This window comes from Triticum urartu, chromosome 4A, assembly GCF_056163025.1.
Source record: "Triticum urartu cultivar PI428250 chromosome 4A, HENAU_Tu73, whole genome shotgun sequence".
Taxonomy (NCBI): Eukaryota; Viridiplantae; Streptophyta; class Magnoliopsida; order Poales; family Poaceae; genus Triticum; species Triticum urartu.
Genome location: NC_141876.1, coordinates 28,682,929 through 28,697,262, shown reverse-complemented (window position 1 = coordinate 28,697,262; position 14,334 = coordinate 28,682,929). Strand labels below are relative to the sequence as shown.

The 14,334-nt window shown below is 43.4% G+C and overlaps 1 protein-coding gene across 1 annotated transcript; it reads right to left on the bottom strand.

The window, feature by feature from the left end:
* Positions 1–136: 136 nt before the first annotated feature.
* On the bottom strand, positions 137–7,270 carry LOC125531227 (phosphoglucomutase, cytoplasmic). The gene is made up of 18 exons (XM_087517603.1): positions 6,914–7,270; positions 5,559–5,640; positions 5,212–5,267; positions 4,551–4,664; positions 4,084–4,146; positions 3,863–3,982; positions 3,662–3,762; positions 3,424–3,483; positions 3,241–3,340; positions 3,010–3,164; positions 2,837–2,932; positions 2,030–2,093; positions 1,875–1,956; positions 1,394–1,569; positions 1,242–1,318; positions 900–1,032; positions 552–668; positions 137–451 (listed from the first exon to the last, which is right to left on the bottom strand). The coding sequence occupies exons 1-18, from the start codon at positions 7,193–7,195 to the stop codon at positions 380–382; spliced, it is 1,950 nt and encodes a 649-aa protein (XP_087373729.1). The 5' UTR covers positions 7,196–7,270; the 3' UTR covers positions 137–379.
* Positions 7,271–14,334: the final 7,064 nt, after the last annotated feature.

Genomic DNA, 14,334 nt, shown 5'->3' with positions numbered 1-14,334 from the left:
GTAAGATGGTGATTCCGTTGTTCCAAACGGTGCCTAAGGAATATTTCCTATACAAATGATATCCGTCAGAAATTCCTATGTTTTTCCAGTTTTCCTTTGGATGTTCAAGAAAAGATTGGTACGCGAATCCTCGACGAAAAAGAAACACGTCAATATATTGCATGAAGAAACACACTCTTGATTACAATCACTGCGACAAGATTACTGCCATACACTGTACGTCTGTACCAGCAGCAGAGTATGCAGTATAGGCAACGAAACAAGGACGGTCTGGCACATACATTTATTCAGGTGCAAGGGAGATGTAAAAAAAAAGCTATCGAACAGGAGGCCAGAACTGAACTTCATACGCGGCCTCGGCGCATATCTAGGTCAAAATTTATGTGATCACCGTGGGGGCAGATCGGCCGGTGTACTCCTGGATCTTCGAAAGCTTCAGGGCCACGTCAACCTGGATAAAAGAATAGAATCAGAACTGCATCCTCGCCAAAATGTTTCAGTGATTGTTACAGGCATGAGAGGGTATACAGTACAGGGGAGTTGGATCTTACCAGTGGAGAAAGAGCATCGCTCGACTCCCTCCCGGTTTTGGAAGAATCCTTCTCATACTGCTCAATGTAAATACGGATAGTAGCACCAACTGAACCAGTTCCAGAAAGGCGGAACACCTACAATAGCAAGATTTAGTGTTAGTTCACCTTCACCAGCATTTGTTGCCCCCAAAAGGATCAACTCTGCCAATGTTAAGCATCGACTGGTTACATTGCAAATTTGCAAGGTCAAATTTGAGTATAAAGACTTAGGCTTTATGCTACTTGTGTTGGTTTGGTTAAAGAAACGTGACGGGAAACGTTTGAAGTGTACGGTTCACCAATAAATAACAGCATGAGATTCCGTACCAGTCGGGAACCATCTCCAAAGAGATACCGGATACCCTGATGCTTGGAGACAGAACCATCAACAGGGTCCTTGTACTCAAACTCATCAGCCGAAACCACATCTGCAACAGTAGGCTGGATCTCCTTGATCGACCTGAGGAAAAGATACAACTTAGATGTAGTTTCCAATGCATACACTTTCTCAGTGACATGAAATAAAAAGCTCCAAATACTTCAGTGCTTATGATAGTACACTCTAATTTCACAGCAAATCGGAGAGGCTTAAATATGTGCATGAAGTCCATTTGGGTGACAAGAGAGATCTTCATATAGGTGCATTAAGTGCGACAGTAACATACGTACTTGTTAACGTCAGACAGGGACGACTGCATCTTTACTAGGTTAGCCATAAGTTCCTTGGCAGCTTCTGCATCAACATTCTTCGATAACAAATGGTTTTGTTAGCATGTTATCAAATGTGCAGTATATACACAAGTGTCAGTTGAATGAAGTACCTCATAGTCATATCGTGTATAATAATGGCGACCATAAGTAGCCCAGTGCTGAAGAACAATGTCTTCAACCGTAACAAGCTTATCTCCTCCAAGGTTGTCCTTGTTCTTGTAAGCTAGAATAGATAGCCAAGCTAGAACAGCCCAAATACCATCCTTTTCACGGATGTGGTCAGAACCTAGAATAAGTAGAGGATATCAGCAACCCCATGACCATATCGTGTCCAGTTAACGCTATGAATATCAACACGTCTTTCAGCTTCATGTTGATCCTTCATGGAAATCCAAATAATAATAGTTCATTTTTTTCAGAACATCATGTCACCTGTCCTGTTCCTTTTTACAAAAGGAAAAACAAATTTGCTGAATATCCCAAGAGAGGTGCTACATGCCAGAATGCATGGCATTTACCATAAGGCAAGACCAATTTGTTCAATTAATTCACATGCATGTTATTGTGATCAAGATAGTCCCCAAGCATTACCCGTGCCAAAGCTTTCTTCACCACAAACTGAGCACATTCCAGCATCCATCAGGTTTCCAAAAAATTTCCACCCAGTAGGCACCTGAAAAACATGGTCTTCGTCATATATCTGTCCTATATTTGAAGTATAGCGATTGATGATCATAACACACTACCTCAAAGAACTTGAGATTTAGATTCTTTGCAACTACATCAAGTGCAGCTGATGTTGGCATGCTCCTGCAAATTCACCAATGGATCAGGAAAAAGTGAAGCACTGAAGCACAACAAAATATTAAAACATGGGTAGGATGGCGACTGTAATCTTGGGCATATAGTACATGATTCAACAACATGGATGCAAATCATAAGATGGTACTCCCTCCGTAAAGAAATATAAGAGCATTTAGATTACTAAAGTAGTGATCTAAATGCTCTTATATTTGTTTACAGAGGGAGTAGTATTTAACTTAACTAAATACCCCAGTACAAATAAATTTCAAACTGTACCAGTCAGACAAACATAGCTAACAGTTTAAGTGAGTACTGAGTAGTAAGCCAGCTCTTCAGTCAAGTCTAATTAAAATTTTACTTTTCATCTCTATTTCCCTAGCTAGTTATTTCTTCAATCTTATGTATCCAGTGTTTTCCTCAAATGGTGTCAAGTCTAGCTAAACGGTGTCAAGTCTAGGAAAGCAACATAGCTCCAGAACTGCCCATTGTAGATTCTGGACTACCCATGGGCAAATAATATCTGTTAACTGATGGTACGACGAGTTACCATCAGAAATGGAGAGCTACCACAGTATCCTGCCTAGTCCCTGAATGCTTATTTGGATGGACAACTCTATAGGAGAACATGTGTGCTTACTGCAGACATCAGTGCTATTTGCAACTTAAAGCCTTGATTTGACTTGGTGTAAGTAGTAACCAGAAAGAAAAGAGCATATGGTAGAACCTCAATTTGCAGGAGATAATTTTACCTGGCAACTCCCTTCAGGCCAGAAGCGAAGTAAGGAATTGATTGGACAGCATTGGCTGCGATAATGGCAACCGAATCTGATGGTGTCACGAAGAATCTAGAATAGGACAGAAGAATTATTATGAAAACCTTCAAGTGCTTTTGTAGATTTCCTAAATGTAGTCAAAACATTACCGTTTACCCAGAACCATGTTACGGTCAGCATCTCCATCAGCTGCCGCACCAAATTCAGGGGGGTCAGCGTTTGAGGTTTTCCCAAGACCCATCCGCTCAACCAGTTCTTTTGCATAGGTGAGGTTAGGGTCAGGATGACCACCTCCAAAGTCTTCCTGTAAGAACACAAATGACAAATTAACACCAACCCAAACTCCATGTTCAACTTGTGATGATGGAAGAAAGTGTTACCTTTGGAACACAGTTCAACAGTGAGCTTTCACTGGCGCCGAGCTCATCCACAAACATGCGCTTTGCATAAGCTCCAGCAACACCGTGAAGGCCATCAAAACTAAAATTGCAAACCGAGGGTTCAGATATGCTATTTGCTGTTAATAGGAGGATGATAACAAAATTTAGGCTAAAGATAAGTACCAGAACGAGAACTTTGGAGATGCCAGAAGCTTTTTAATAGACTCAAAGTCAAAGATTGTCCTGGAATTGAATGCACACTGTTAATGAAATCACTAATCATCATGTTTTTATTCTTGTGTTATGAGATTATAGTGTTTCCCCTTCATAAATGCAAAAAAAAAAATCACTTTCAGTCAAAGAAACCAGCAAATGATACTTGAAACATAATATTTGATGTATTGAAACAGAAGCTACATACTTCATTAGCTTGATGTAATCTGTAGCAGAGTCAAAGACATCGACATCAAAAGGTCCTTCAGGTCCAGTGAAGGAAGTGACACCTGTCACAGAAATATCAACCTACAATGTGGGAACACAGAAGAGTAAATGGGGATTCCACTACCTTGGGATCAAAAGGAACAGAAAGAGAACAAAAATACAAGCAGGCACCAAATCGTACATTTGGAAGGTCCTCCGCAATGAGGTATTCAGTAATTGTCTTTGTATTAGAGAAGATCTTATCGGTAACAGACTCAGGGGCGGGTCCACCATTCCCCATGTTGTATTTGATTCCAAAGTCCTGGAAAATCCAATAAAAGGTGTTGATTTACAAAGAACACCAACGGCCTTGATTTGCCAGAGATGGTAACAGTGAACATCCTAACTTTCAAAGCATGTTACCTCGGTTGGACCACCTGGGTTGTGGCTGGCTGTTAAAATGAAGGCACCAGTAGCCTTTGCGCCCTGTTATTCATTGTGTCAATAGATCAATATACAGATACTTTGTTGCAACAGAAAAAGAGGCAAACAATAAAATAATTATATCATATTTGTTCATCTAAACATTTCATTTAGTGATAATGCCTCATCTGCCATCTGCCACCATTACCTGACAGCTGGCATCAATAGGATTAGTTGGTAACTCGTGAACAGTTTAATACAATGTGCGGGTTAAGAGGTTTGAACTCAGACATCCTTGCTAGTGGGCATTGTATCGTGTCACAACCAAACTACATACTATATGTCATGTTTATACATACATGATCCACTTATGTAAAACTACTTCCATGGTTCAGCTACAACAATGGTTTATATGGGATATGCTGCAATGCATACACACTTGCCAAATTGGAAGAAACAAGACTTACATCTGCAGAAATTCTTTCACGGATGATAGCAGATACAGCTGGAGTTGACAAGAGACTGTCTTGTCCAACCCAGACACGTCTTACTCCATTAGCAGCAGCCATTTTTGCAATGATCTATAACAAGGAAAATAATATCAACTTGTAATGGTCATTCAATGAAAATGAAGATGTCTTAATAATAATAGAAGTCACACATATAAAGGAGTTACATAGAACAGGTGATTTGCTATTTAAGTTCTTAACAGCCAATAGGCTAAATTTTGGCCAGCATATTTTTAAGAACAAGAACGGCACAACTACAATACGCACGTGGAAATCTGAAGCAGCTACCATAAAACTATACATATTCTACAAAATGGGGTTAACAAAAGGTGCACGAGGCATACGGGTCTGAAATAGTGAATACTCCCTCCATTCCAAAACAATTGAAGTTCTAGGATTTTCCTAAGTCAAACGTTATAGAAAAATCCGCAAGGATCTAGGATATCAAATATAGATGATATGAAAATACATTTCATTATGAATCTAACTAAGTAAATTTGATTTTGTAGATGCAGATATATTTTTGTATAGACTTGGTCAAACTTAATGAAGTTTGACTTAGGACAATCCTAGAACTTCAATTATTTTGAGAAGGAGAGGATGGTTTATCACAAAGCACCTGAACAGCATCCTTTGAGAAATAGCGCCCATCGCCGGAGACAACAATGGTGGCACCTACAAGGAAAGAAATGATAGCAGTTATGAGGAAGGACTCTAGAGACAAGACAAGAAACACTGGTAACATCATTTACAAGGTAAATGACAAAGAAATATGTGCAAAAATGCTCAATCATAATTAATTAAACCCTTTCGATATTTTGAAAGTTCTATAGATCTGGTTATTTTTCGTTATCTGACAGTTAAAGTTGATACCAGGAAATGGAAGTGACTTCAATTATATTTATTGGTACTTTTCGTGCCTAGCAAAAAAGGATTATTTTCTAACAAGCAGCATAAGCAACTAACCTTTTACTTGGTCAGCTGGAAGGGCATTAAATGTTGCTTGAACGAAATTCGCGAGGTAATGAGGCTGCTGGAATACTGTAACCTGATAACAGTAACAGCCAATTATGAATAAGCAAATACAACAAATGAATTGTGCTGGGCCGCTGACAACATCGAAAGTACTTCAACAGAGAAATAACAGAACTAACAAGAGAACAGCTATGCCATAAGCAATCAGTGATCATCATTCATGAACATTCAATCATTTTATTTATGTATCATAAAATTAAACTATCAACCCTTTTATCTTCCATTAAGGTTATCTGGCTAGGAACAGATTGTTATGTCAGATAAACTAAAACCAATATATTTTATAGAAGGCAAATCATAGACACTAAAACCAATATATTATATAGAAGGCAAATCATAGACACCAGCGAATACAGATGCCATAGATTTGGCTGCCTGAACACTAGCAATCATTTATTGCTCTATAACCCATTAAATAACAAACATTTTACTGTTTGCTTGCTTATTTATGAAGAGTGAAAACAATGAAAAAAACCTCTCCCGTAATCAAAATTGCACCCAAACATGAATTGGATCACATCTGACATGTCACCAGAGACAAACGAAACCAGAACAGCATTTGAGCAACAGGTCAGTGCTGTACAGCTGTAGCACTGTACCGCACTACACATTCAGAGTGTTAAAATCTTCTGCTTCGTCATGTTTACAAGCCACGTGAATGCACTCCTTATTTAAATATATGATGAGGTCCCCGCAGAAGAACAAAAAAAAAATGCGAGGCAGAGTCCAAAAACGATCAGACCAAGCATGGCACCGCTACATGCCAGATCCCAAACGCAATAGGACATTGCAGTATGGCTGTCAGCCATGGTAGCAGATCATCGCCATGCGTGGCGCCATTGGCAGGCAGTTTGCAGGCAATTTAACCGCACTCAGCGAGATCCAGTGATCATTAACGAAACTGATGATCTGCGCGAGTGCACATCTCCCGGATCAGACCCCCACAATTCGAATCGCACTAGCCCTCCTGCTTCGACCCAACGTTGCCAACGGAACAGGGGATCCCACCGAAACGCGCCGAACCAAAGCAATTCGACCGCCCGAGCACATGGGCGCAGATCACGGTAAAACCATTGGAGATCAGCCCGATTCCCCAGAGCTGGGGGCCGAAATCCCTCCCGCGCACGTGCATGGGGCGAGATCACGGGGCCCGACACCCGGGGTTAAAAAAATTACAGAGGAGCGGCCATCGCGGATCGGGGCACAAAAGCCTAACCGCGCAATGAGATCCGGATCGGGGCCGCGGGAATGGGGAGCAGGGGCGGGGGAGGGGAGGGGGGGCGGACCTTCTTGCGGAGGCCGGAGGTGCCGGGCTTCTGGCCCTCGTAGGGCTTGGTCTCCTTCTTCGTCACGGAGAACACCATCTCCGCTGCCGTGGGCGCGGCGGCGAGCCGCTGCGCGCGCGCGAGGGGGCGGGGGGTCGGAGCGGGCGAGGCGAGGAGGAGGTGGCGGTGGGGGGATCGGGAGTGAGGTAGGGAGGGAGTGGTGGTGCGGTGACGAAGGCGACGAGGGCGTGGCGCTATTATAGCGGGTGTGGACGGGGAGGAGGATGCGCACAGCGGAATCATTCGGTTGCTCGCCTTCGCTCCTCCTTTTTTTCCTTATTTTTTTTAGGGAAATTCGGTGGGTCGCGAGCGAGCTCTGGGCCTGGGGCGCCTTTTCTAGTCGGTGCGCTGCTGCCGTGCCGCCGATGGAAGGCGATGGCGGAAGACATGTGGCTGTAAATTTATAGCATATCCGTGGGGGCATATCCCAGGGGTTGCGCGAGGTGAAACTGTCAGCGGTAGTTTTGTAGGAGTAGTTCTGCATTTTTTTTAGCATTTACTATTTATATTTATGTATTCACTGAATGGCTTTTTTTTAAACATCCGAGGTTAATTATGGTAGTACAATGAACATAAGAAATAATAAAAATTACATCTAGATTTATAGACCACCTAGCGACGACTACAAGCACTAAAGGAAGCCGAAGGCGCGCCGCCGTCAACGCCTCTCCCTCACGGGAGCCGCGCAAAACTTGTTGTAGTAAACAGTCCGGAAGTTGTCGTGCTAAGGCCATATAGGACCAGCACACCAGAAATAGCAACCGCCGCCGATGAAGAATGGCGTAGGTCGGAAGAATACAACCTGAAGACACAAAAACGTAGACGAACTACGAACATATCCGAGCAAATCCACCAAAAGCAGGTCCACCGGAGACACACCTCCACATGCCCATCGACAATGCTAGATGCACCACCGGAACGGGGCCTGGGTAGGGAGAACCTTATTCCATCTTCAGGGAGCCGCTGCTACCTATTGAGCACTTGCGTTGGTTTTCCCTTGAAGAGGAAAGGGTGGTGCAGCAAAGTAGCGTAAGTATTTCCCTCAGTTTTTGAGAACCAATGTATCAATCCAGTAGGAAGCTACGCGCGAGTCCCTCGTACCTGCACAAAACAAATAACTCCTCGCAACCAACACGATAAGGGGTTGTCAATCCCTTCACGGTCACTTACGAAAGTGAGATCTGATAGATATGATAAGATAATATTTTTGGTATTTTTATGATAAAGATGCAAAGTAAAATAAAAGCAAAGGAAATAACTAAGTATTGGAAGATTAATATGATGAAGATAGACCTGGGGGCCATAGGTTTCACTAGTGGCTTCTCTCAAAAGCATAGGTATTTTACGATGGGTGAACGAATTACTGTTGAGCAATTGACAGAATTGAGCATAGTTATGAGAATATCTAGGTATGATCATGTATATAGGCATCACGTCCGAGACAAGTAGACTGACTCCTGTCTGCATCTACTACTATTACTCCACTCATCGACCGCTATCCGGCATGCATCTAGAGTATTAAGTTCATGAAAACAGAGTAACGCCTTAAGCAAGATGACATGATGTAGAGGGATTAATTCATGCAATATGATAAAAAAAACCATCTTGTTATCCTCGATGGCAATAATACAATATGTGTCTTGCTGCCCCTACTGTCACTGGGAAAGGACACCGCAAGATTGAACCCAAAGCTAAGCACTTCTCCCATTGCAAGAAAGATCAATCTAGCTAGTAGGCCAAACCAAACTGATAATTCGAAGAGACTTGCAAAGATAACCAATTATACATAAAAAAATTCAGAGAAGATTCAAATATTGTTCATAGATAATCTTGATCATAAACCCACAATTCATCGGTCTCAACAAACACACTGCAAAAAGAAGATTACATCGAATAGATCTCCACAAGAGAGGGGGAGAACATTGTATTGAGATCCAAAAAGAGAGAAGAAGTCGTCTAGATAATAATTATGGACCCAAAGGTCTGAGGTAAACTACTCACACTTTATCGGAGAGGCTATGATGTTGATGTAGAAGCCCTCCGTGATGGATGCCCCCTCCGGTGGAGCTCTGAAACAGGCCCCAAGATAGGATCTCGTGGATACAGAAAGTTGTGACGGTGGAATTAGGGTTTTGGCTCCGTATCTGATCGTTTGGGGGTACGTAGGTATATATAGGAGGAAGGAGTACGTCGGTGGAGCAACAGGGGGCCCACGAGGGTGGAGGGCGCGTCTGGGGAGGGTAGGCGCACCCCCCTACCTCGTGGCCTCCTCCTTTATTTCTTGACGTAGGGTCCAAGTCTCCTGGATCATGTTCAGTGAGAAAATCACGTTCCCGAAGGTTTCATTCCGTTTGGACTCCGTTTGATATTCCTTTTTTTCGAAACCCTAAAATAGGCAAAAAAACAGCAATTATGGGTTGGGCCTCCGGTTAATTGGTTAGTCCCAAAAATAATATAAAATGGATAATAAAGCCCAATAATGTCCAAAACAGTAGATAATATAGCATGAAGCAATCAAAAATTATAAATACATTGGAGACGTATCAAGCATCTCCAAGCTTAATTCCTACTCGTCCTCGAGTAGGTAAATGATAAAAAAGATAATTTTTGATGCGGAGTGCTACTTGGCATAATTTTAATGTAATTCTTATTAATTGTGGTATGAATATTCAGATCCGAAAGATTCAAGATAAAAGTTCATTTTGACATAAAAATAATAATACTTTAAGCATACTAACTAAGCAATTATATCTTCTCAAAATAACATGGCCAAAGAAAGTTCATCCCTACAAAATCATATAATTTAGTCATGCTCCTTTTTGTCACACAAGAATACTCTCATCATGCACAACCCCGATGACAAGCCAAGCAATTGTTTCATACTTTAGTAATCTCAAACCTATAAACTTTCACGCAATATATGAGCGTGAGCCATGGACATAGCACTATGGGTGGAATAGAATATGATGGGGGTTATGTGGAGAAGACAAAAAGGAGAAAGTCTCACATCAACGAGGCTAATCAATGGGCTATGGAGATGCCCATCGATTGATATTAATGCGAGGAGTAGGGATTGCCATGCAACGGATGCACTAGAGCTATAAATGTATGAAAGCTCAACAAAAGAAACTAAGTGGGTGTGCATCCAACTTGCTTGCTCACGAAGACATAGGGCACTTGAGGAGGCCCATTGTTGGAATATACAAGCCAAGTTCTATAATGAAAAATTCCCACTAGTATATGAAAGTGACAAAATAAGGGACTCTCTATCATGAAGATCATGGTGCTACTTTGAAGCACAAGTGTGGAAAAAGAGGATAGTAACATTGTCCCTTTTTTGTCCTTTCCCTTCTTTTTTTTATTTGGTCTTTCTCTTTTTTGAGGGGGGGGGACAATGCTCAATGAATGATGATCATCACACTTCTATTTACTTACAACTCAAGAATTACAACTCGATACTTAGAACAAGATATGACTCTATATGAATGCCTCCGGCGGTGTACCGGGATATGCAATGAACCAATAGTGACATGTATGAAAGAATTATGAACGGTGGCTTTGCCACAAATACTATGTCAACTACATGATCATGCTAAGCAATATGACAATGATGAATGTGTCATGATGAACAGAAATGGTGGAAAGTTGCATGGCAATATATCTCGGAATGGCTATGGAAATGCCATAATAGGTAGGTATGGTGGTTGTTTTAAGGAAGATATAAGGAGGTTTATGTGTGAAAGAGCGTATCATATCACGGGGTTTGGATGCACCGGCGAAGTTTGCACCAACTCTCAAGGTGAGAAAGGGCAATGCACGGTATCGAAGAGGCTAGCAATGATGGAAGGGTGAGAGTGCATATAATCCATGGACTCAACATTAGTCATAAAGAACTCACATACTTATTGCAAAAATCTATAAGTCATCAAAAACCAAGCATTACGCGCATGCTCCTAGGGGGATAGATTGGTAGGAAAAGACCATCGCTCGTCCCCGACCGCCACTCATAAGGAGGACAATCAAAGAACACCTCATGTTTCAAATTTGTTACATAACGTTTACCATACGTGCATGCTACGGGACTTGCAAACTTCAACACAAGCATTTCTCAATTTCACAACTACTCAACTAGAACGACTTTGATATTATTACCTCCATATCTCAGAACAATCATCAAGCATCAAACTTCTCTTAGTATTCAAAACACTCTTAAGAAAAAATACTAATCTTGAATGCCTAGCATATTAGGATTATTTAAGCAAATTACCATGCTATTTAAAACTCTCAAAATAATCTAAGTGAAGCATGAGAGATCAACCGTTTCTATAAAACAAATCCACCACTGTGCTCTAAAAGATATAAGTGAAGTACTAGAGCAAAACTATATAACTCAAAAAGATATAAGTGAAGCACATAGAGTATTCTAACAAACTCCAAATCATGTATGGATCTCTTAAAAGGTGTGTACAGCAAGGATGATTGTGGTAAACTAAAAAGCAAAGACTCAAATCATACAAGATGCTCCAAGCAAAACACATATCATGTGGTGAATAAAAATATAGCTCCAAGTAAAGTTACCGATAGAAGTAGACGAAAGAGGGGATGCCTTCCGGGGCATCCCCAAGCTTTGGATTTTAGGTGTCCTTAGATTATCTTGGGGGTGCCATGGGCATCCCCAAGCTTAGGCTCTTTGTCGGTGTTAAAACCGGCGGATCTCGGATAGGGGGTCCCGAACTGTGCGTTTAAGGCAGATGGTAACAGGAGGCAGGGAACATGATGTTTTACCCAGGTTCGGGCCCTCTTGATGGAGGTAAAACCCTACGTCCTGCTTGATTTATTATTGATGATATGAGTATTACAAGAGTTGATCTACCACGAGATCAAAGAGGCTAAACCCTAGAAGCTAGCCTATGGTATGATTGTATGTTGTCCTACGGACTAAAACCCTCCGGTTTATATAGACACCGGAGGGGGCTAGGGTTACACAAGGTCGGTTACAAAGGAAGAGATATACATATCCGTATTGCCTAGCTTGCCTTTCACGCCAAGTAGAGTCCCATCCAGACACGAGACGAATCTTGTATCTTCATAGTCCAACAGTCCGGCCAAAGGATATAATCCGGCTGTCCGGATACCCCCTAATCCAGGACTCCCTCAGTAGCCCCCGAACCAGGCTTCAATGACGATGAGTCCGGCGCGCAGTATTGTCTTCGGCATTGCAAGGCGGGTTCTTCTCCATCTTTCGAACGTCTGTAAAGCAGTGTCCGGTCCCATAAATGTTTGGACCTCTTGGCTTATGTGCCCAATAAGGGCTTTCTCTCATGCATCGAATGAATACGAGGTGCCATGGCGTTTTTACATTCGCCCCCTAGCCAGATAAATAAATTGTCTATTAAAGGGATGGGGATCCTTAGATCTGATCCATACCATCCTCCCCAGCAAGAGTCCATCAGAGCGCGTTCCGGAAAGATCCATTCCAGCATGGCCGACCTCCGCAACTCCTCCTCCCGCCTCGGAAGCCCTAAGCCCGGTGATTGGGAGAGGTGTTTAGTCCCGCACAGTCGTTTAGTCGAACTACAGACTAAGGGATTTCTCCCTCTGGCGTACATGGTGCCCGTTCGAGCCAGGCTCGCCACCTATAATGGCGGAGAGCTTTCCCTGTCCCTCTATGGGGGAACGGGTCTGCCTTGTTCCCTATCTATTAAGGGGACTCGGATTTCCAATTCATCCGTTCCTCCGCGGGCTCCTAGAGTTCTACGGCCTCCAATTACACAATTTTACCCCCCGCCTCCATCCTACATATCGCCGGCTATGTGGCTCTCTGCGAGTTGTTCCTGGGCTGCGAGGCTCACTTCGAGCTGTGGAAAAGGCTATTTTGCCTCGTCCCTCGCACACAGAGGGGGTCTCTTTATCAAGTGGGCGGAGCTGAAATATGGCGCATCGCCGATACCGGATACCTGTCCGGTACTCCGACGAAATCGCCCGAAGACTGGCCTTCAGAATGGTTTTATATGGAGGATGTTCCCCTTCCGGACCCTGTTCGGCGGGGTCTTCCTGAGTTGAACAATGCCCCTCTGAAGAAACGCCGAAGTTGGTGCCCACGGAGCCCCCAGGTGGAAGACAACAGAGAAGTCCTCTATTTGATGAACCGGATCAAAGCTCTGGCTCAATCAGGATTGACAATAATCGAAGTTATGTCGATTTGCATAATGCGGGGAGTGCAGCCACTTCAATATCGTGGGCACCCCTTGTGGTGTTATAACGGGGCGGATGACGCCAGCCACTGCGGGCGTAAGGGTCCGGACAATGCCGCCGCTTTAGCGAAAATTCTGTCCGAATTGTTCAAGGGTGAGGAAGGGGAGTTCACCCGCATCAAGCCACGGGATGGGTTCTCCATGTACAATCCTCCAAGCCGGGTAAGTTATATCTTCCTGCTCCCATTTTTCTCGCATTCTTTGTCGTAAGTATTCACCTTGCCACTTTGCGGCAGGAACTACGAAAAGCCATAAAGGAGGTCAGCATCCCTTCTCCACAACCAGAGGACCCTGACCGGGCCCTCGACTCCGGACTCGAAGAAGATTCGGTTATATCCATGGAGCTGATAGACCGACGGTTCTATCAATTAAGCTGCAACGATGCCATGGTGGCCATTACGACCGACTATCCCGGACTGCTCCCTGCATCGCACGTAAGAAAAACCAAAAATCCCAACTCCAAAACTAGGATCCCCTTTTAGACACTTCACCCACCATATACACATGGCATTTTACAGGGAAGGCATTCGGGACGCCCTGCCGAACCCACGGCAACGCGCCAACAAGAGGCACCGAGGCAGGGTAGGCCAAAAAGGAAGGCGGTCAGGACGGAGACGCCGGCGCAAAGGTATAGGAAAAACCCCGCTCCGTGGTTGTCGTCTTTCTCAAAATGTAATGACGCCCTCATTTCTTTAACAGAAAGAACGCTCGCCGGAATATGTCCGGTGATGCTGCCAATCAAGCTTCCACCAGTCGGGCGCCTGGACCGGACATAGAGGCGGAAGGCAATATGGGGCAGGCGCCGGATAATCCCCCGATAGAGGATGCAGATAGATTGTCCGCTGCAAACTCAGAAGTGGAAAGTGCCATGAATCATAGGCGCCGCCGGGCCGTACTCCGTGACGCTTGTTTCTCACCAGAGGCGTTTGACGCCTTCAATTCTGGAGAGGCGTACCTTCGTGCTGCTCAAGATGGTCTAACCAGAGCCACGGATCAGTATGGAAAGGATGTACGGGTGAGTAAATCTGATGATTTATATGTATCAGTAGCCCCTGAGACTTGAAACAGTTAGCAGAACTGATTTAAGGATCATCTTTATTGTGCGGGTTCTTACAGAGAAGAATACTA